General features: G+C 44.2%; 1 protein-coding gene across 1 annotated transcript; it reads right to left on the bottom strand.

The window, feature by feature from the left end:
- Positions 1 to 2,638: 2,638 nt before the first annotated feature.
- LOC146197281 (beta-hexosaminidase subunit alpha-like) lies at positions 2,639 to 23,949 on the bottom strand. The gene is made up of 13 exons (XM_084599087.1): positions 23,461 to 23,949; positions 20,143 to 20,461; positions 16,291 to 16,359; positions 16,148 to 16,197; positions 15,321 to 15,431; positions 14,497 to 14,595; positions 9,351 to 9,489; positions 8,270 to 8,462; positions 6,262 to 6,418; positions 5,409 to 5,604; positions 4,368 to 4,458; positions 3,607 to 3,711; positions 2,639 to 2,861 (listed from the first exon to the last, which is right to left on the bottom strand). The coding sequence occupies exons 1-13, from the start codon at positions 23,557 to 23,559 to the stop codon at positions 2,777 to 2,779; spliced, it is 1,713 nt and encodes a 570-aa protein (XP_084455213.1). The 5' UTR covers positions 23,560 to 23,949; the 3' UTR covers positions 2,639 to 2,776.
- Between the last annotated feature and the right edge of the window lie 355 nt (positions 23,950 to 24,304).

Below are 24,304 nucleotides of genomic sequence, written 5' to 3'. Positions count from 1 at the left end.
CGTCCGTGTGCTGTGCGATGTCAGCGCACGTTAAAGATCCCAAGGTGGTCGAAATTACTCCGTAGCCCTCCACTACGGCTCCTCTTTCTCTCTTTCCACTTTCATTCCCACCTTCCTCCCTTCCCTTACGGCGCGGTTCAGGTGTCGACAGAAGCAAGTATGACAGATACTGCGCCTTTCTGTTCCTGTGGACCAATTATTATTATCATTATTATTATTCAGACTCATCTAGACCCTCTGACATTATACCCTGTCTGCTTTGCTGCTGAGGTTTCGATTGAGTGAAATGCTCTCTGTTAATCAATGAATGCGATGTATAGGGGCTGGTTATAGAGCGAGTGTGACAGTTACTGCGCCTTTCCCTCCCTATGAACCAATTTAACTTTTTAGCCCCCGCCGTAAGGGGCGGGGACCTACCTGCCCCGGACGCGTATTTGGGTTTGCTCGGTACGGTGGCTCCGCAAGGGACAAAGCAACAGAAGAGACGAAGAAAACGGGCTGTTCCGACAAGCATCTACCGCCCCCAGGAGCCGAGCAGCCTAGCGATTAGCGTCGCATGCTTTTTCAATGGGCGTCACGTTGGACGCGGCACTAGCTTGAGCCTATACTACTACTACTACTACTAGTACTTCTACTACTACTACTACTACTACTAGTACTTCTACTACTACTACTACTACTACTACTACTACTACTACTACTACTACTACTACTACTAAATAATAATAATAATACACAGTAATATTTCTCTGCTAATTAATAATATTATTATTGTTAATATCATTATGTGTAGTAGTAGTATAGAGGAAGACTCGTTTCACGAAGTTGGCACTGAATTGTCTAGTTAACGGCCGAATTAATTGGCTAAATATTATCTTCACAGTTTTAATTAATCATAGTAATAATAATTGTTTCACAGGAAGGGAAAGGTGCAGTATCTGTCACACTTGTGTCTGTGGACACCAAGGGATGAAGGTGTCCACAGACACAAGTGTGACAGATACTGCACCTTTCCCTTCCTGTGAACCAATTATTATTATTATCATTAATAATTTAAACTATGAAGATAATATTTAGCCAGTTAATTTGGCCGTTACCTACAGATAATTCAGTGCCAACTTAGTGAAACGAGTCTTCCTTTATACTACTATCACTACTACTACTACTGCTAATAATAATAATAATAATAATAATAATAATAATAATAATAATAATAATAATAATAATAATAATAATAATAATAATAATAATAATAATGGTAGTAGTAGTAGTAATAATAGTGGTAGTAGTAGTAGTATAGGCTTTCTCAAGCTAGTGCCGCGTCCAACATGACGCCCATTGAAAAAGCATGCGCCGCTAATCGCTAGGCTGCTCGGCTCCCGGGGGCGGTAGATGCTAGTCGGAACAGCCCGCTTTCTTCGTCTCTTCGGTCGTTTTGTCCCTTGCGGAGCCACCGGACCGAGCAAACCCAAATACGCGCCCCGGACCACTAATGTGTGATGATGCGAAAGCCATTATAGCGCAGTGGATCGTAGCCCTCCACTACGGCGCCTCTATCTCCCTCCCTTCTTTCACTACCACCTTCCTCCCTTACTGTACGGCGTGGTACATGTGTCCGCGGAGAATTGTGACAGATACTGCGCCTTTTCTATCCTGTAAACCAATTTCAAACGCCGCTGATGTACTAACGCCTCCTAGACATCTGGGTCTGCGTCTTATTGAATAATAATTCCCAGTGCATGTCATCATGCATACAGTACGCGAGGCGCAGGCATCTATATAGGCCGGATATTTCATGTGAAAAATATTCAATCAACTGATGCGTGTTCGTCAAGATTATGCATGCATTCCCTTCAGACCACAACTAGGCGGAACGTATCCTCAATTCTTTCTGTTTACAAACCACTTGAAAAATCCACTAACGTGAAAGTCCGAACGACGATCTCTAAGTCAATCACAATGGCTGCCTGCGGTCATGTTCAATGCGTAGTTAGTGAAGAACACGCGATAACTGAGAGCACAGTGCGCCCATTGACGAGTAATGCGTGTCCAGTTCTTCCTTCAGATGTGCTGTTGAATGAAGTATCCTTTGAGCAACTGCAGCTGGCGTGCTTTTGAAGACCCCTAGAAAGTTCCGAGCGCACTTCACGCTAGCACACAACGCACCGGAGGCCACGCACTTGCTTCAATGTAGTCGAGTGCATACGTAGACTTCATCATTGACGTGTTGCGCTTTGACAGTAGATCTTCCAATTGGCCGGATTACAATGACGTCATAAAGATTACGTCACCGTAGTTCAGTTTTCGCCAGCGCTTTCAATGCGGAGGGGTTGGGGAGATTCATCTGCGACCTTCTCAGCGACGCAGTCACCTTTCCTCTCGAAAAAATACGGTCGTACTGTTCCCAGGGAATAATCTATACGTCTTGCTTAGTTCGATATTTACCTGCCCTTTAAAAGCTTACAATTAGTTTTTTTAGCGAAAGTAGTAACTTGTGCCGGAAATTTTAAAATGTATGAAAGTGAACCTACTGCAATGACCAACATCGTCAGACTGCTTCTTAGATACCAAACTTTCCGCGCCGCAATCATTTCCCGAAACACTACAAAGAAACAGACGTTTTAGGTAGTTGGTGAAATCCTATATGAGATGTGCATTCAAAACTCGGCAGTTTATTCGTGACGATGCCTTGTAGAATCGCGTGAGCTTCAGGAGTATGCAGTAAATGAGTGTAAATGTCCCTTGGATGGCCCTTCGCAGTTTCCATTTTTGTTGTTCAGTCGATGTGGTAAGGAGTTTCCAGATCCCACTCGTAGTCGCCGCAGTAGCCGTTTAAGATGGGTTGGGTTGGAATACCACGCCTGCATGAAGAATAAGAGACGAATAAAAATGGCGGCTCCGGAGAAACGGCGGGGGACATCGTACATGTATACATATTGAGCGTCTTAGATTCGAATGCCTCTAGTTTCTAAATCCAAGAAAACACTGAGAATTTCGACAGACACACGGCTCCACCCAGAATAATTGTGTATTCTGCACTGCCCGCTGCCTTTCAGAAACTCGCTTAAAAGCACCTTAATTTGAACTCTTTGCGTGACCATAACGCAGACGAATCAAGCAGATCATACTAAAAATTACACGCAGCGTGGTAGAGGTGTTCTTGTGATGATTATTGTTCACGACATATACAACGCGCCGGGACTCGCAGCGACAAACAAGTAGAAAGATTGTATTGAATAGTTCGGTTTCTCTCTCTTTTTTTTTTTATGAGATATTTACCCTTTCGGCACAATGGGGCGCTGTCTGCGTTTTGTAAATTGGCAAATTGAGCCTGCATTGCACCACATGCGGTGGCTATTTTAGTGCGCACTTCTTCGCATGTCATCAGTGAGGAGCTATCGCTTTAATTTTCTAGATTTCGGACACTTGGCACAAATATCCCAGAACAGGTCAAAAAGAAACTACCCCACAAAAGGACGTGAACATTATCGTATAGTCGTCCTGCTCGCATCTGAACAACTTCATACACGCTGCAGCAGTTATGATGTTCTTTCTACAAGTGATTTTCGCATTCGTCAAACGACAATGTTATGAACATCAGCCGACCTGAGCATGCGGCAGCGTTGCTGGTCCAGCCTGAAAGCGGCGTCATCCGTGTTGTTGACGTCAGCGCTGCTCCACAGACGCTCAGCGACGGCTGAAGCGCGAGGCCTGCAGTGAACGGTGGAAGTGCCTTACTACGATATATCAGGTACTCGTGCACTTGTTACACGCAAAAGCGAAGACCAAATGCAAATGGAGACTCGCAGCCTTTAGTTTTCCTAAACGTACTGTCATGGACAAGCTGACCTGAAACAGCGAAGCGATGGCCAGAAAATACTGATGACGCCATGCAGCTACGAGACCATTAACAAGATAAACATGGGCACGAGAGTGCAGGCCCACCACGTCCTAATTAGCATAACTAGTATAAGTCTGGCGGAAAGGCGTGCTTTGTCGCGCCTTGTATTGAGTCATACCATCTGTCTTTGAGCACACTCCCCTGTTGCGATTTTTTAATTAAGTTTTGCTTCTACCGTTCAGTTTAGAAAATACACCTTCAAAAACTTTATTGCTGCAAGCTCATGCCACTCGCAAGGAGACAAGGGTAGTACTAACGTACCGATATTCCTATACTTGCTGCTTTGTTGTCTCATAACTGCATATGGAGTCAAGGGTATAGTTTTCGATCGTCACTTCATCGTTTCATGTCATCCTGTCCATGACTGTACACTGCGGGCAAACTATGCATATGTCGCAGGGACCGAATCTCGCAATCGCATTGTTAACGGTACGGTGCCTAAAGACTTTGCAAAATGTGTACTTACCACAGACGGGGAATAATGTTGGTGCCATCGACGTATTCGCCCCACATACAAGCCTCGCCGCCAACGACCAGGTTCTTCTCTTCCTCGGTGCCTGTCAATGAAACAAAAACTTCCGTGATTAAATTATCTACACTCAGGTGTAGATTAACGCATGGGTCCTTTCAAAAGCTTCCAGTTCACTAGGTTTTTATTAAAACGGTTGCCTAGCTAGCACCCGAGTCGCAGTTTTACTCCTGGCATTCTTGACGCAATTATCGCACTTAAATACTTAGAAAAAGACTTTAATCTGTTGAAGTATCAGTAGTCAGTAATATCCGCAGGGACCAGACGAAAACGTTTTCGATGATCCTGCTCGGGTCATTCTCGGGGCCAATATCCGGTTTCGCTGGCTGCTCAGCCCGTGTTAACAAGAAGCTCTACCGCTACCCTATAACTGCACTGCAACATGGAACGTGAGTTGAGGAGTAAAAATAAAACAAGAAAATGTATTCTTTTCAGTTTAAAGAGTGTCCTAGAGCCGTAGCTTTTCTACTGCCATCGATGATACTACAACTGGATCACCGATCCAGTTGTAGTATCCAGTAATCCAGTATCCAGTAATTGGTGAAATACAGCGACTGAACGGCAGCGACACCCTAAAGATTCAGATGAACCTGTAGGCATAATTGTGCTGTAAAGGCACACATTCAGAAAGGTGAACGCCATCAAAGGTATGAGCCGAATGGTTCCGCAACTTCTTCAGAATTGGGAGCTAGATAAAGTCATTCTTCATGGCTGTGCATGCATCCAGACACCCGAGAGACGTCAAGGTCGCGATTTAATGAACAACATCACCGATCGTAAGCGCACATCGGTCGCCACATTCACTTTAAGTGCCCCTCTTCAGATAAGACTTAGCTGAGTAAGGCACGTTCTGATGTTGGACTGCCACTGTGTATTGGCCCACAGTGTGCCCCACAGTGTGCCCCACAGTGTGCCCCACAGTGTGCCCCACAGTGTGCCCCACAGAGTGCCCTTTGAGAAATTCTTTCTCGCACGCACCGTCAAAACCACGCGGGTCGCATTGGTAGAACTTCTTCCAGTCCTGACCGTAGCTGATGTAGTTCAGGTACCAACAGGCCGAAAGCACCATTTGATATCCTTTGCGAGCGATCGGCTTGATGTAATCCTGCCAGCGTCCCATCTTGGTGTCCAGTGACGTGTCCTTCCACACGCCGACCAAGGTGTCGTTTGCAGCCTACATAGAAGACATAAAGCTCAGCATTGCATTATCATTCTCACAATTATTCAGTTTATCTGAACATTCTCTAGTGAATTCAACCTGAATTCACTGGAGAATGTTGTGAATTCAACCTGAATTCAACCAGTGCCTGATGTCAAGCAAAGCTTTTTCACCCTACGTGAACTATAATCGGATGGACATCGACTGTTAATTCTCATGTCGTCTAGTTAATATACGTACGTTCAGTGTATGAGTAGATTCTTTTACTCACTTGGCACTCACAGTGCTAGCCATCTTTAGTGACTGATTTGCGCCACTTGAATGTCTAAGAATGTAGCTAAGAAAATGCCAGCACACACAAAAGAGATTTAAAAAAACGCTAAAAAGTTCGGTTTGCTTTGGTTTGTGGGGTTTAACGTCCCAAAGCAACTCGGGAAATGAGAAACGCCACAGTGGATGGCTCCAGAAATTTCGACCACCTGGGATTCTTTAACGTGCACTGACATCGCACAGCACACGGGAGCCTGACTTTTTATTCCATCGAAAAACGGCCGGGACCTTCTTAAAGATACTGTTAAAACTATGGATAGTGGTAAATTTTAAGCGATGGTTGCTGCACATGAAATGTAGCTAATGCACAACTGGAGACTCAAACTGGAATAATATACGTACGTTAACATCGTTGTCGATAGGGTCCTGCCAGATCATGTACTTAGCTCCCAGCTCTTGGACGTTGGCCAGCGTCCGCTTGACATAGTACTGTTCCACTTTGTTCACCGCATCGAAGCCCTGCTGTTGCATGAACTCGGCGATCTCGGGACTCGATTCCCTGCGCGACAAACAGAATGAAGTTCATCAAAGACTCTTGCGTTGTTCGTTGTGACCAAGGGACCAACCGTTCTCCTCTGTGCTGGAGGTTACAGAAATGCTTAGACACTGGTCCACCTCATTTGTGGCCTTGGCCAATATATTTCGAGGGAACTTACATTTCCGCAATTCTGTTGTAGAAATGGAACGGTATGTTAGGAATATTTCGCAGCTAGCCGAGTATCAGGATGCTCGAAAGCAATGCTATTTTGTGAATACCGCCGCAAGTGACAACCTTAAATGACTTTGTAAGGAATCTAACTTCGAGTCAGTCTAAATCTAGCAGCCTGAATTATTTTTCGAACTACTCCTATTAATTGCCGCATCATTATCGCCGTGATTGGATACAATATATAGCTTGACTAACTTCGAATTTAAACGATGCATTTTAAGCACCGCCACTATGACAACTTTTGTATTGCATCTTTAGATGTTTCCGTCACTTTGCCCGCTCACTTATCGTCTATCAAGCCACACCAACCATCAGAAAGCTGTCTACCCTGCTCCATAATATGCTTGCACACATATCTGCTCATTGTGAAAACTGCTCGGGGCCGCAACAGCTTGCTCATCGATGTTGAGCATGCACCGCGCACTGTTCTACTTCAATTCAAGGCTTTCATCAAATCTCCTTTTGTTTGAACGCTCGAACCATCCTTCATGCAATAGCCCTTTTGGTGGACGTTTGAAGTGCCAGCAATAGAAACGACACACTAGAAATCAACACATACAGTTAGCGTGCGCTTGTAGTGAGAGCAATAGCAGTGTGCAGCAGAAGACAATAAGCGAAATAAGGCAGCATTCGATGCATTCCGGGTGGAATACTTGTTCGAACCTGGTTCATATATCTATTCAGGCTCCACTTGCATGCAGACGTTGCTCTATGGCCGATAAAGTGTCGCATTGTTTCTAGCACCGATAGAGTGTCGCCATTGTTCCCAGTACACCGTTATAGCACCCTCAACAAGTTTGACGCCTATTGTGCACAGAGCGCAAGTGCACACTAACCTGAAACCTGACCCTTAGACCTTTGCGCTAACCTCCCGGCACGGTGAGTGTCCTTTACGGAGCAAAAGTAATAACTGCAGTGGCTAATTACCATAGATGGCGCTCTGTTGCTGTACAGGAAGTCGTAGGATCGATACCGAACCATGGTGACAGTTTTTGATGAATGTGGATTGCAAAAACATTTCTGAGTAAAGTTGCGGTGTGCGGTAAAAATATTTATGGTTTCAATACATATTTAATCGCAGTGCCTTCGTAATTTATGAGTAGCTTCGTAGAGCGTGATAATTAATTTCCTCGAAAGAGAAATGTTAACGCTTTCTCGCTCGGCTTCTAGTTACCATGTTTTGTAGTTTTTTTTTTTCGAAAAGTTTGCCACAAGGCATAAGTTGAGAAAGGGGGAATGGGGTGCAGGAGATAGAAAGTTAAAAGAAGGAGTGAAGTCCAGTTGCGCTTATGTATTCGCAGAGGTTGTTTTGTAGTTGTTGTTGTTTGTGGTTGCATGAAGAGGCAACACACACACACACACACACACACACACACACACACACACACACACACACACACACACACACACACACACACACACACACACACACACACACACACACACACACACACACACACACACACACACACACACACACACACACACACACACACCACACGCGCATATATATATATATATATATATATATATATATATATATATATATATATATCCTGAGATCGTAAAAGCATCTGCCGATTCCGGGCAGCTTCGCCTAGGTGCATGCATTTACGTCCGTTTCAGCTCTCTGCTACCCACCAGCAGGAGTAGTAAACCTCATCCATGCCTAGGTGGATGTACTTGTCCTTGAAGGTCTCGATGATTTCTTGGAAGATGTTCCTCATGACGTCATACGTGTAGTTCTGCATCGGGTTCAGCATCTCGAATGCGGCATGGTTTGGATAGTCGGGTTTTCCACGTGTGCCGTTGAAATAGCATGCTGTGAGAATATCTGAAACATGCGCAATGTTGTGAAGCTTAACATACAAGGGTAAAACAGTTTTCAACTAAAGCCGACAATAAGTGAACGAAAAGTGGCTGAAGCAGCTGCTCAATGCATCGCAGCGCTGTTGCTGAGTCCAAATATAACATTGCCCTTTCAAACAGATACATTATCACTGTCTGTTTTTATAGACAGCGGCTGCGACATTCTCGTGCATAGATATGCCCGTGTATATCTGTGCACGAGAATATAGCAGTCGCAAGTTTTACTAGGAAACATAAGTGACGAGACATACGCATCCGATAACAAAATCCACCCTGACTGACGAACTGGCGAAATGAGTCCTACAGATTCACGACTGTTTCTTATTGCACACAAATATTTACTAGAATCCAGTGACATGAGATTGAAACTAGGTGACTCTAGGGGCATATATTTTGGTTATCACGTTTCGAGTGAGAACAGTTGCCAAGAAAGACGTACTGACCGACAGACAGATCACCCGATCGGTTGACTATTAATCCCATATTTAAAAAAAAAATAAAGATTATGAGCAATGAGACAGGTCGTAGTAGATGGAACCAGAATAACTTCGATCAACAAATACCAGAATTTTAGTACTCAGTGGTTTTCCCGTCTTGCCTCCACTGAAATGCAAACTCCGCTTTAGATAAGCTTGTCTAATTCAGCACACAGTAAGTATACAGTAACCATAATTTTGCTTCGTTTCTGCGCAGAACGAAGACGACCCATAATGTGCGTGAAACTTTCACGGGCACATTGATCCCATAAAGACAACAATAGCTAGAAAACAGGATGCTGACAAACCAAGGGATATGTTAAATGAGATTGATCACTAAACATTTTTTACTATATACGCATTCACTGAAAACTTACCGGGAAAGGCCTTTCCGAGGGCCTGCGTGTGTCCCGGAGTGTCGACTTCCGGGATAACGCGGATGCCGCGCAGTCGTGCGTATTCGATGATGTCCTGCACGTCCTTGCGGCTGTACACGTGTCTCGGCGAGTAGGCACTCTGCAAAGGATAAAGCAGTTCATTCTTGCTATCTACCAGTAGGATGCCAATAACGTGGTATAAAGCTCCACAAAGCCAACTGTCGTTACGATTTTTGGAATACTGCTTTCTCAAAGCAAATGTAGGATGTATTCGGTCTATGCACCAGCACGCCTGTGCACTAGCACCTAAATTCCTGTCGTGGCGTGGTGCATTTGTCAAATTGTTTTAACGAGACCCCGGTGTCAGAAACCAAAGCTTCTAGTTATCGTGTTGAATAAATATGAACGAAAAGCAACGAAAAGTGCAAAATATTAGCTATGGTTTAGCTTGTGGTTAAACCTGGAGTTACCCGAGAGCTATCTGCATGGCTGCGCTTAGGTTCGGCTTGAAAGTAGACATGGCTTTTGCACGTAGGTTTTTTACCCTATGGTTTTAGCTTTATTTATGCCACAGGAGGAACTTTTGACCACTAAAGTGCGATGAGGCGAAAGCCTCATCGCACGGTGGTGCGATGCCCTCGACTACGACACCTCTTTCTCTCTGTTTTCACTCCCCTTCGCGATGATGCGATAGCGTAAGCTACCAGCCAACATATAAAGCCCCTAGAATAGCAGCTTGGACATGTTGGTTATGCACATGCTCAATGATGTGTTATGGTTATGATGGTTATGATGTGTGGCGTAAGGATATAAGAAGTTGTGGGTTTTCCAAAATAAACGTTGTTGAAGGTCAGCGCTCGTTGTGTCGTCTTCTAATCTTGTGCTCCCGTCCACGTTCCGCGCTGTTACCTCAAGATATAAAGCCCCGCTTTGACCGAGCCGTATGAACGTGCCTGCGTGGCCTAGGGATAGCGCGAATGCAAATGTTTTCGCAGGCTGATTGTGATATTATCACCCTCCCATATGAAAGGAGAGGCCCGAGTTGGCAGCTCCTGCCAAACGTAATGTCAGGAAGCCCTACGTCCAATTAGTGCTCGGTCATGTCGGATGCCAGCTACCGCCTCCCACGACTTCTTTCTTCGCTCTTCGGACAGGCACGGACAGGTACGGACAGGCACGGCAAAATGGCGGGATTGTGGCCAATGTAGTTCTCGCTACAAACGAAAATACGGTTATTACGTGCTTGTATGCTTACGTCATGTACTTGTCGAAAAAGCTACTGACTGAACAAGCTGACAGAAGCGATCTCACCGACCGAAATGAAGCCAGCTATTCTTTTGGGGCAGGATGAACCGTAGCTCCCGTAGCTATTTTTACCTCGGTTTTTTTACATATTTTACATATGCACCTTCATACGCGGTGTCTAACCGGAATTTTTTCGGGTTCGATTAGGGTTCGCATTACGCCTTTCGGTTTCGGTTTCGACTTCGGAGACACATTCTGTTCGGTTCGAACCAGTTCGACCTTGCCGAACAGGTTCAAACAGGTTCAAAAAAAAAAAAAAAAAAAGAAAGAAAACCCACTTTCAGTGTATCTTATTTTTTTACTCCACTTTTTTAATATTGAGTTTTCTTTCCTGTTCCAGTATATACTAAAATCTGAAAATTCATATAGTGGCGCGGCCGTCTATTGTATTTATCGTCAGATGTGACGGGTTTCACTCGGTTGCACAGACCTCAGCAGAATGTTTCTAAACGAGTGACCGACAGTTAGGGCAGGATGGGGGAAAATTTAATGATTATTTTCGTTGGCACATAACCAACTAAAGCTGCCACGTGCGCCGAAAGAAATTTTAAAGGAAATAATATTTCCTGCTGTGCTTTTCAGGTACACAAAATTTCACGTGAATTTTATTTCAGACCGAAACCTCCTCTAACAGCATGTACAACAATGTTTTGTCCGGCTCCCACTAAAGGCATTTGGAATCATATCATATCAAGGTAAAACCAAGTACAGATCCCAAAACTAACATGCAAATGCCATATGTGTGGCTACATATCGCACAGCATACGGACGTCTTTGCGTTTCGCCTTTCTATGAAAATGAAACGCAAATGCACCCATGTACGTGTTGTAGCCCAAAAGGCGCTCACAAAAGTCCCATCCATCATGTATTAGAGTTGGAGTAATTACTATATTTGCCAAAGAACCGAATTAATTAAATGTATTGCTTCTGTGGCCGCGACGCTATAAGGTGCACCGTCTTGTTGCGCGTCATGGGTACCTGCATAGGCACGCTATATGTCTTCTTCTAGAACCATTTTGAGGCTAGAGCCCCGCCGGGGTGGCGCAGTGGTTACGGCGCTCGAGTACGGTTCCCAAGGATGCGGGATCGAATCCCGGCCTCGGCGGCCGCTTTTCGATGGAGGCGAAAAGCAAGGCGTCCATGTCAGTGCACGTTAAAGAACCCCAGGTGGTCGAAATTTCCGGCGCCCTCCACTACGGCGTCTCTCATAGCCTGAGTTGCTTTGGGAGGTTAAACCCCACAAACCAAACCAAACCATTTTAAGGCTAAACTTGTATGTTTAGTCGCATAAGTTGAACATTGGAGCTTCCCTCCTGGAATGGTTTAACTTGCCCAGGCAAATAACACAAGCAAACATTGCTAGGGGCAAAAGAAAGAGAACACTACAACTTAAGAACAGACATGTACACTGTTGCCCAAGGCGGTCTTCCCACCATCAGCGTCGGTTTATCATTCTGAAGTCTCGGTCAACCAAATTGCATTTGCTCGCATCGCATCACATACGGCTGCTATGCATGTGCCATGTGACGCACTGCAATGTCGTCGAACGATAGAAAAATAAAGTAAATTGCGTCACATTTTCTTTTTTTAACAGATTTGTCATTTCGTTTTTGAGTTGTAAGTACATGGTTATATATTTATTTATCTGAATATGTAACTCAACTTGCGAATTATATCTTCTTATTTCACTGCCTAGGAAGGCTCTCAAATGGGACAACTTTCTCCATGAGCGGCGTCACTACGCAGCGGAGCGGATACCCATGTTAAGGATGAAACGATAGTCTGACACCAGATATTGGTGCTATGCGTGTGGCAATATATTTTCCTTTTGTTCTTGTTATCTTTTTGCAAGGGACGATTTTCCAATGTGGTTGTGATTTGTGCAGTGTGCAGTGGCGCTTTGAAAATAAGCGAGAAGAGCGCTTTACAAGCAGCGATAAAAGAAAAAAATAATGAAGGTAAGTTGCCAGCAAAAGTCGGCCGAAACCGTACCGTGAACCGGTTTCGCACGGTTCCTCCTATTTGTTCCTGTTCGGGTTCAGTTCCGAAATGGTAGAAAAAAATTCGGGTTCAGTTCGGTTCCAGTTCCGGGCAAAAATTCAGGTTCGGTTCCGGTTTTCGGTTTGGTTCCGGTTCCGCTTTGAAACCCTAACACTGATCTGTCGTCACATCAATTTCAGTGCTTCAGTTTGAAGGGCTACTGTAATTAAAGTTTTAGAGTGAAAGTGCTGAAATGTTCCGATTTTGCTCCTTGTCTACGTTCTTTTCTTTTAATGCTACAACGACGGTTTGAGTGAAGTAGGTAGGCAGAACGCAAGACACCACCATCAGCATCACCAGCATAACTAAGCCCACCGCATGACGAAGGCATCTCCCGTGTATCATATCCGATCATGGCCTTCAAGTTATCTGGGTACTGTGCAGTGCCACGTTCTTTTCCCTTGCTCTCTTTGTGCACTAACCCCTTTCCAATTCGTGTATAAATAACCCCAATCAATAAATAAGGACGTCCACTGTTTCTCGACAACCTGGCTATCCATTCTTGTCGTCCCGTTCATGGACGATACATCTCGTTTGTTTATAATTAACGCTGTCCTAGAGCGCAATGCAACGACAATACATTTTGATTGCAGCAGCAAAAATGCAGAACTTGTGTTTGGAGATGTAAGCTACTATATTTTGAGAACTACCACACTTTTCTGCATGGTTCACAGAGGACTTGTGCGGGCTAATATCGAGAAGATATCATCCGAACCTATACGAGAATACTTCTAATTCTACGAGAAGAGTTCTAAGAGAAGAAGCGTAGTAAAGCGTATAGCCCACGTGGAAGCCGTGGTGGATCCCTGAGTATGAAATGGACCGAACAGCTTGTACAAAAAGTCTATTTTTTTGTTATTTCCTTATTGATGTTAAAAATGACGCTTACATATTAAAAGCCAATAGAAATTCTGGTTAGAAAACAGAAAAAAAAGAGTGCCTGTCCTGGATAATCACGGAGTAATAATTAATTGAATGCTCAATCTAGCCCTCTTTCATATCGAAGGAACCTGCACGTTAAGTTGTTTCCTTTCGTGTCCAAGGAACCTACCTGATGGGCTGTGACTTCAAAGAATGAATGCAGGCCCCGCCGGGGTGGTGCAGTGGTTACGGCGCTCGACCACTGTGCCCAAGGACGCGGGATCGAATCCCGGCCTCGGCGGCCGCTTTTCGATGGAGACGAAAAGCAAGGTGCCCGTGCGCTTTGCGATGTCAGTGCGCGTTAAAGAACCCCAGGTGGTCGAAATTTCCGCAGTCCTCCCCTACGGCGTCTCTCATAGCCTGAGTCGCTTTGGGACGTTAAACCCCACAAACCAAACCAAGCCAAAGAATGAATGCAGTCCGCTGCTGTGTTCACCAACAGGCTAGAACGGCTAAGTATCTATGGAGCAAAGCGCGCAGATGACAGGCGACAATAGGAGAGACACCAAGGAGCTCAACCACCCAGCTACAGATTGCTTGATGGTCAGGAGAGAAAAGCCCCTTCACAGATACCACGAAGCAACCCGCGCTCGACATACACACACAGCGACCAAGGACGACAGGAAGGCCGGATCAGCATTAGTACATGAAAAAGAGCCCGGTGAACTAAAAATGGACTATGCTAGAACGCTAACTGGGTAGTCGGTAAATATCATATCATATCATATCATATCATATCATATTATATATCATATATCATATCACTTTCAGATGTCTGATGCCCTTCACACTGTCAAGAGCGCGGCCGCTGCAAGCATTTCCACAAAACCAAACATTCGCACAATCTGGCCTTGAAAATGTCAACTTGAGCTGGTAATACCTGTGTCAGGTTGGGATATGTCGCCATTTCGAGCGGCCAAGACTGGTCATCGACGAGGTGCCAGTGGAAGACGTTGAATTTGTTGTAAGCCATAGCGTCCTGGTAGAAGAAAGAAAGAACACAAAAAGCATCGTCTAGAGCTTAAGATCGGCTCACCTGCTACAAACTTTGTAAGACGTATGAGGCGAGGGATTATCAGTGAAAAATAAGCCACAGATATCCTAATGTTCCATGTTAGATTGTGAAGTGATCGTGATCATTTGCTAATGATAAATAAGATTTCATTAAGATGTCGCAACAAGACGCTCATTCAGGCTTTGTCAAACATGCTGCCCACGTCCGTGGAGTGTACACGTTTCTACGAGCGCCCTGAAACTCCAGTTCTAAGTTTCAGATGGCGCTGAACTCATTGCCACAAAAAAAAAAAAAAAAAAAAAAGCATTGGCTTGATACCCTGATATTCTGCGTCACTCCACTGAAATGAGGAGTGACGCAGATGGCAAGCGAACTCCACCTCGACGGCAACCTTGGAAGTTGTGACAGCATACGTTCTAAGATTGGCAGAGAACAAAGTGAAGAGCATAAAATGTAGCTATTAGCCGCTGTTACGAGCCATTCGTGGGACTATATATGGCTCCCAGTAAGGGCATTTATAGAGGCGGGTAACGCCATTGCAAAACGAGAGAGGCATGCTGCCGATTAGATTTCTTTTTGCAAACCCTCGTGTCCCACTTACTACGCAAGTTGCAAAAACGGACTTGTGATTATTTCGGAAGATGTTGTAACGAACAATGATTTATTTTATAATTTTTGTTCTGACTCACCAAGTTCTGTTTGAGAACTTTTATTGGTTGGAAGTGCCTCGACGAATCTATCAGCAGGCCCCTGTACGCGAACCTGGGGAAGTCATCTATAACCGTAACGTTGACGAGGAACTGCGAGGAAACGAAAAAGAGAGCTCAGTGAGAACTTGCTTTTATTCCACATTGGGGAACAAAGATGTACCAAAAACCAGTTAGCCATAAGTACAACGCTCAGATGGCCTAGTTATCCCGTGAACATAATGAAAACGGAAACTTCCTTAAATACGGCGGTCTCTCCATTTCGTTTTATTTTCTCATATCGTTTGCCGAGAATGCATTTACTGCCATTTAATATCTTGAGCTTAATTCTACTGCATTAAAACTGATCATAAATGCAACCAGTATAAAACCCAGTAATTTATTAGAAAGAACGCATAAATGAACTAAGAAATTGAGAAACATCTTTATCATCATCATCTTTATTTTACACTGTGAGGTACATGTACATGGATTATTAGTATTACAGAAGGAGGTCCCGAAGTATAAACTGTCCGGGGGACCTCATAGAAACCAATGAGGTATATAGAAACATAGAACATAGAAACATAGAAACCAATGCGGTATATGCCTGCGCCACTTAAATATTATTCCTTCCTATGTAAAAACAAATTTGTATTTATCCGTTAGTCGTATATATTTGCGTTTCCAACTACCCCGTCCCACTACTTTGGTTGCACCTCACTCATGACTGGTAGTTACCTATACTCACCTCATAAGTGTCAGTGGAACCTAAACATCGGCAATTGTAAGAAATCATGCATTGCTCCAAACTTCCTTGTAGCTCTTACCGCTTTGCTAACGGGATCTTGGTGAACAAGCTGGCTGAATGTTTCGAGTCCTGAAAGTAGAAAATGCAGACATTTTCTAGCGCTTTCTAGTGATCACAGCATCTGCGCATATTCTTAGAATTTCAGTATACATAATAACTTACCTCTAAGTGCTCCCCAGACAGTTGTCGATGTTAGCATAGCGTCTCCCTGCTCAGGTATGTTGAGCGTGTCTGAAATAAAACAAAAGGATACCGTATACACTCAGGTAAGGTCGACGGCATGCAGAGTGCTTGTAACGAACGCCTATAAATTATGCATGATTATTTTCAAGTGAGATCTGTCCTTGGTCAAAATATGTTGTAATGAGCAAAAAGTGGCAGAGAATTCTAAGCAGGACCTTATAATGATAGGTGAAGTCTTCTCAGCTGTTGTGATCGGCTTAAGGCGTCTGAAACATGTAAAGTGACCACCTCTTTTCGCTTGCCCTCTCTTTTTTATCTGCCTACTTCTAGATAATGCGGGATAGTAATGTAATACTTCTAGACAATAACTCCTAGATAACGTCTTTTATTGTATATATTTCACCCAAAAACGCTCTATATATAGAACGTTTTTAAATTCATATCAACTGTCTCAGATTTCAGTTCTATTTAAGTAGACTTACGTAGTCAAGGATATAGACAGCGCACAAATAAAAAAGAAAGAACAAAATACCTCTTATAGCATTTGTATTCTGCACCATTTTTATACTTTTCGAGTGTAGCAAGGAAGCTGAGGAAGCTGCTGAAGTGATTCTTGAAAGATGCAAATTATTCGTTTAATACAACCGCAAGACAACGCACCAAATAAAATATGACGCCACATTCTCAACAAGGTCATACCTATGCAGCGAATCCGCAATCAGCGCATCGTAATATCGAATTCCCCAATTTTTCAATATATTCGCTTCATAACGAACGAACGCATTGAGTCCACCCATTTGTCAACACCTTGTCACCTGGTCGAAATGTATAAAATAAACTCGTTCGTTTTTTGTTTTTTTTCTTTTGCTTCACTGCGTCCGTTTTTATATTGCACCGAATAGCATGGCGTTCGATTTCAGCACAGGTACAGTTTACGGAGCGTCCAAGCTAAAATTAACTAAGCCTAAAAATAATTTTTTGGAGTTCTTTGTAACCACATCATAACGACGGGAATGCGACAGCATTTAGGGGTTCGGCTTAGGTATTAGCATTGAGCACCTATTATACTTGCTTATATTAAATTACCTCTTATCTTCAACTTTGTTTTTGTGAGGTTGCACGGTATTCCAGGTACACTCCTCAGACACTTTTCGACCCCACGATGTTTTCAGCCCTTCCGAATCAGGGCCACATGTAGCATGCATCACTTTACCCACCAATTTGCAGGTAGGTTCCGCATTCTCTATATGGTACACATCAGTCACCCCCTTCTGAATGTCCGAGTAGTGACTTCCATCAATCGGATCAGCGTACCAAAATATTCTAATATTCTAAACTCCTTTAATATCTACTCTAATCCACCTTATTCACGTCTATAATTCATAGTACATCCAGGTGTATTGGAGCGGAATAAGTTAGATTAGTGAGTCCGGTTAGTATAATGCAGCCGTTAGCCCTACCCCTGCTGGATGTTTCTGAATGTTTCCAAAGTCGGCGCTCTCCACTGTTTGGTTCCTTGGGGTCACGTGACCCTGGCGACCTCAATACCGTCTCGACCAGTTGGGAAATTCTTTCATTTTTAAAACTGCGCGAATAAAACAAGGACACAGCGAGAAGCAGCCTGCACGTGCAAGTCCCGCGTTCTGCGCTTGTGTATGTTCCTGTGTTTCTCGCTTTGTCCTTGTTTTATTCGCGCAGTTCTGAAAAAGGAATGATTTACACCAACTAGCCCGCCAGAAGACATTTCTGAGAAATTCCGTTACAGAGAAACAACACTTTTTTTTTTTTTTTTCAGGACGACAATGTAAAATCTGCGGCATTAAAACAGAGTAGACTGCTGTTGAGAGTCGCGTGGCCTAGTTTCTGATATATTTTTAGTTCTCCAAACTTAATTTATCAATAACTACTAGTTGCCTAACTTTTTTCATTATTGGCTTCAACAGCAAAGCGTGAACGCAGAAGCTGATCGTCATGAAAAGCATACCAATGAAATTCTTGCAGCAAGGAATCGTTACATGAAGTATCTATTTTTGTTACCCCTATTAAGATAAAGTGCACACTAGAAAATCTCTCAAGACACAGTGGCATTGCTTTAGTGTTCTAAACGCCTCTCGGAGGATAAAATTCATTTTTTTCTGGAACGCTGTCCCCGAAGGGGGTTCGTGTGTGCATTAGGCGAGAGATATTTTCAAGCATCTGGACACATGGTGCCTTAATATTTAAGGACGGTACACAAAGCTGCGTAAATAAAATATTTGTGCAGATGTTTTCAAATCAGCTATTTTTCAAATCTATCTAATACTTCTGATTTTGTTCCTCGAACTGATTAAAAAAGTTTTCAAACTGTACAGACTATAGGCCACGCTACTAGCCTTCTGTTTCAGTGCAATGGGACACCTTTCTTAATTAAAACCCTGATTACATTTAGGCGGGAAAATGGTAAAACCGATGTTTACCCTTGTCTTGCACCTTTAACGTACTTCTTTAAAATCAGGTTGAACTCGATTTCTATGCGAAAACACGACTTTTCGATAACGTAGTTTTCCAGTGCACGAAACTGAGAACACCGCGCGAAAACTAGCGGTTATCTTGCATTTATTCTAGAGGTTTCTTCGGAGTGAAATGCTAATTTAAAACTTTAAATACTTGTTATTTATGGCAGTGATTAATTTCGTGAGTTTCAGAATCAAGATGCAAAGCCAAAGATACTTGATATATGCCCTACTTACATCAATCAACCATGCACACTATCGGCGTCTTTCTCCAATACCCTCTAGTGTTTAAAATTGCCACGCTGATTTTCAAATAATGTTTTCAAAGTGTATGCAAACAAAGGCATGCAAGTCTTGTATGTAAGTTAAAGCGCTGCGCAGATGATATGATATATGCGACGAAATAACTGCAATAAGTGCGAAACAGAAACATAGCGGACACTTAGGCACACCTGAGAGTTGACGCAAAAAACATTTACGTATGAACATTATGCGTTGTTCCTCAGAACAGGTCTTAATTAGCAGCTGCAGGTTAGCAGCCCTCGGCCTTTTTTCAAAATGGGAACTCTAATGTTCTCACATTAAAAACATTTAAAAAGAAATGTTTACCTTAGTAACTGGTTTCTGAATGAGACCTCCCATTTCGATACTGTTACACAATAATGAACAAGAATCAGGGTATTTTACATTCCACATAATAATTAGCGCATGTCGCAAAGTTATGTTTTGCTGCAAAACTGGCCCGAGAAAGTAGCGAATTATAGGGCTTATTTTGCTGGATAACAAAATATGTAGTCTAATTTGAACACACACACACACACACACACACACACACACACACACACACACACACACACACACACACACACACACACACACACACACACACACACACACACACACACACACACACACACACACACACACACACACACACACACACACACACACACACACACACACACACACACACACACACACACACACACACGCACACACACAATGGTATTTAACAACCAAATCGTATTCCCGTTTTTAATGCATCGATTTCGAAAGAATAAAATTCGAGAACAAAGAGCACTGGATGTAAATGATCCTACATTGTACATGCGATCCCGGCACTGGCAATGTCATCCGTTCCTATACCACAAATGACTACTGCAGCGTTCCCATAGGCCACCTTGGCAAGGCCCACGAAGCAAATGCTCCAGCGAGCCTACGTTGAGAGCGAGCAAAGAAAATTGAAAAGCTTTTGACAGCAGCATTTCAAACAAAGCTTTCTATAAAGCTTTAGCACTTTGGATTTATACAACGAGTCATTTTCCCCCCGCTGACTTACAGCTCTCATCATCCTTGTGCTGGGGATACCCGCAGTGCTGCTCTCCCTGGTACTGGGCCACCTCCACCCTGAGCGCGGGCAGGAGTCCGTGGTCGACGACGGCCGAGAGGCCTCCATCGACTCCTCCTCCTCCCCTCCCGGTCGTGTCTCCGAGGAAGGCAAGCTTGCGGTACCGCAACAGCGCCTTGGCCACCACGTCACATGATTCTGCGGCGGCAGAGCTGAGGGCGAACGTGTCCGGGTCCAGGCTCCTCTGCAGCGGCCAGGACTGCCAGCGCTGGGGCTGAGGCCAAGGAGATCCAGGTGGAGCACGCTTGCCCTGAGCGAGGGAGCCATGTTTAGGATTAGGAGGAGCAGGAAGAAAATGTAACTACGCGGTGAGATTTGAAAAAGATAATAGATTGTTGTTGCAGCCCGCACCATTGATTTATTTGGTGAAAGGGTGGAAAAAAGTGGAAAAAGCGATGGTGCCCTTGACCAAGGGCCCCAAATGCGGCAGCCGCTGCCCGTACTAAAAGAATGTTTCCGTACTAAAAGAATGTGCACGTGCGCACAAAACCTTTGGAGCAGACATCGGCATTGGCAGTAAGAGCATTAAAATTCAAAAAAATTTGAAAGTATGAGGTCCAGTCAGATGGAACCGGTCGCCCTCACTCGAAATTCGCCACATCGTGAAGGCCTCTGTCGTACAATAACGGAGCCCTTACGGCAGCCCTAGCGAGCAGGAGGTCTTGAATGCGAGGACATTGCTTCCCCTTACCTTGTACAGATAGAAAGCGCAATGGGTGTAGTAACTGTTCCGTTACGTGGGTAAGAAACGAACCCCGTTTCGCGGTTACTCGAAGACAGCACCTTTTCGCGTACAGTCCTGGCCTTAATATCACGGAGCACAATTTGGCGATCAAACGTTAGTGACAAATTATACCTACAAAAGTTAGGAAGTACTATATACATGAGCTAGCACGTGTCGTCAGTGCGCTCGCGCATGAACCCATGGAACCATCATGTCGCCCTCATGTCGAAGAGAAATTCCATGGAACCATCATGTCGAAGAGAAATTCCAAGTGCAAAAGCGTGCTGCGTGACATTTGGGACATTAAAACACATTCGCGCTTATAATCATGATCGAATGTGTTTTCATCGGCTTCGAGTCTCAACGAAGCAGGATGCGTTTCAACGATAGCATGCTATGAAATAAATGACACGTAAATGCTATATTGGTAAATAAAATGGAACCGTAATGATGTGCTTGTATACTGTTAAGGCGACACTCTTCCCATCTATTTACAGCATAAGGAAAACCTCTTGGAGTACTTTTTTTACAGTAAGAAATCAACAAATAAAGGAAGGGAACTACGCGTTCTGCAGTATAAAGGTTACATTTGTTCTTTTTATAACGCTGCAGCAAAGTGTCCATATACCTGAGCGATCGCTATTGTAATTCACTGGGAATGCAGTGTTGCATCCTCACTTATGACATCTTCGAAGTTGTATTTCGCCGAACCCCCTCTATATCTATCGGTCAACGAAACAATGAAACGACGTGCATGCAGTTCGCCTCATTCGATCAGTTTTTCGTTTCAAATTTTATGAAGCACAACAGTCTGGAGAGCTTTAAACGGAACACGCTGGTATACAGTGCGAATCTGCGAGGCAAATATAAGCCTTTATTGGAAATTTACATTTTGGTACAATCGTTGCTCCGATGCAAGACCATATGCCACCCTGCCGTGCACGTTTTATCTCATAAATTTTGATTACAGAGTCGCACGCAGTCGTCTTAACGAGCATCCCTGGCTAGAAGTAGGCGGCCTTCATCAAGAATGCTACTTGTTGCAACACTCGTTGCCGAAAGAGGCTTTCGCTGATACATAGTATCTACGCCGAAAAAAGTCACTTTCCACCACTCTCACTGCATAACCGGTGCGGAGGGATATCAGCGGTTGACATTCCTGCGAGGCCGATTACGGTAATTACACCAGGACGCTGAATCGGGGCAGCGACTGAAGCACGCAACTGCTCAGCGGGCAAACACGTACAGGGTCGATCGCGAGCGACTTTGCCCCGCTATTTGGCAATGTGGGGCACTCGATCGGCAACAGGAAATCCGGGCAGGGTCGCTCTAGGGGATGTCGTTTCAAGTACATGAGAATAATAGGTATTTTCTTTTTGCAGCATATGCATAGAAAAACTGAATGACAAATTCACGTGGCCTGCTTATTGTTTTATTAGATTGAGCCCATGCATGTTGTAAGTATACATACAAATAACCTGCACTCGGGTGTGCAGTATCAAGCAATTGCAGTCCTGCGATCAATGGTGGTTGTAGTAAACTTGTGCGCCTATATTTTTATATCAAAACAATATACTTAAGACGTTAATGGAATCATCATTATCATCTAATACTGTAGTACAAATTACTTAGATGGGCAAATAAAACGTACTTTTACTTAGCCAGATGTTTTTAATATGGATCAAAATATACACTTCTAAAGAAAAATGGATCAAAATACTACGCAAGACTTGTGGTACCGCTCAGCAGCTAAGATCATATGTATTACTTCGACGGCAGAAAAAAAAAAGAATAAACACAGGCCTATTTTTTCACTACTACTACTCTCAAATAATATTCGAACTCGACCAGAGTAAGTATTATTTGCCGGCTTTGCGGAGTTATTACGGCACTGGTGACGGACCTGCACTGACCACGCGCTGAAGGCTTTGAGCGGTATTTCGATATTATTTTATTTCCTATACTTATACTGCTCAGTTCCACATCCTTCGCGAGACGATCCGCTGCCGTGTCCCCGTGACGAGAGGCAGAGTCGTGTATTAAGCTAACTTTCCTACCAACTGCTGCAGTTTCGCGTTACCGCTGCATCATCGGTTTGCATCCGCCGAAAATGGAGGAATGAAGTTTCACAGGTCTTGCTTGTTCTGAACGGGCAAACTGCAGAAACAAAAGGAATGTGTGTATGTATGTACATGTTTGGACAAAGTGTACGGTTGCTTAGGGTACGGCGCATCGAGGTTACCGTCGTCATGATTATACAATATATGTATTCACACAAAAACCTAACATAGAAGCATAACATTAAAATGTCTGACGGTAAATATTACGTCATACGTTGCGTGAGCGAAGGCAATTGAAGTAAAACGCAGGATGCGATCCCTATTGACAACACAACACAACCTTTCAGATTGGACAATGACCTATTGTTCCTCGTTCTATTTGTTCAAACCAGTACATCTCGACAGCTGAAAGCATTCGACACCCAGCCCTCATTTCTCATTCCCCAACAGACAGGCTCAACTCACCGGGAGTGGCAGGCGGACTTCGATGTACGTTATAAAAGCATAGGCCAGTAGTACTGGCGCGAGGACCAGCAGGATCTTCAGCACCGAACCTGACGTCATGGTCCGAGCCGCGTCTTCCCTGGACGTCGAATGCGGGACTAAACAAACGAGTACAGAAATGAAAGCAAGGACAGACGTAGCGCCGGTAGCAGACTGTGAGAGCGGAGAGCCCTGCACGCGTCGGCTGCTGGCCTCCTACTGGAGTCGCTCTCAGTGGTGCGAGCTCGTGTGTGTGTCACACGGGCGGTCGTGAGCTGTTACGCTACCCGCAAGGCGAACCGATCTGTCCGGTGGCGTCGGTCCGCGTCGTCTGGTTGTTGCGACTCGCGTAGAGACGCCGATTGTGTAAACCAGTTTGGGCTTTCCGACCTCCCTCCTTTGCCGGCAGTGCGGCGGCCCGACGACGAAACGACTCCTTGCAATAAAGTTGGCTTCACTTGGAGCAGGACTCCCTGGATCTACCCTAGCAAGACGCATAAAAAAAAAAAAAAAATCGCAAGCCGCAAACCTAGACGGGTATCGCGACACCGCCGCTCCTGATAACGCATGGCTTGGACGGTCAGGCTAAAGTGATCCTCGCGACGCCGATGCTTTTGGCTTGTTTCCATGCTGCTCTTAAGACCAGCACTGAATGAATGAATGAATGAATGAATGAATGAATGAATGAATGAATGAAGGAAGGAAGGAAGGAAGGAAGGAAGGAAGGAAGGAAGGAAGGAAGGAAGGAAGGAAGGAAGGAAGGAAGGAAGGAAGGAAGGAAGGAAGGAAGGAAGGAAGGAAGGAAGGAAGGAAGGAAGGAAGGAAG

This window comes from Amblyomma maculatum, chromosome 3 (genome assembly GCF_055883805.1).
Source record: "Amblyomma maculatum isolate TAMU_Amacu chromosome 3, ASM5588380v1, whole genome shotgun sequence".
Classification (NCBI taxonomy): Eukaryota; Metazoa; Arthropoda; class Arachnida; order Ixodida; family Ixodidae; genus Amblyomma; species Amblyomma maculatum.
This window is presented reverse-complemented; position numbering and strand designations above follow the sequence as displayed.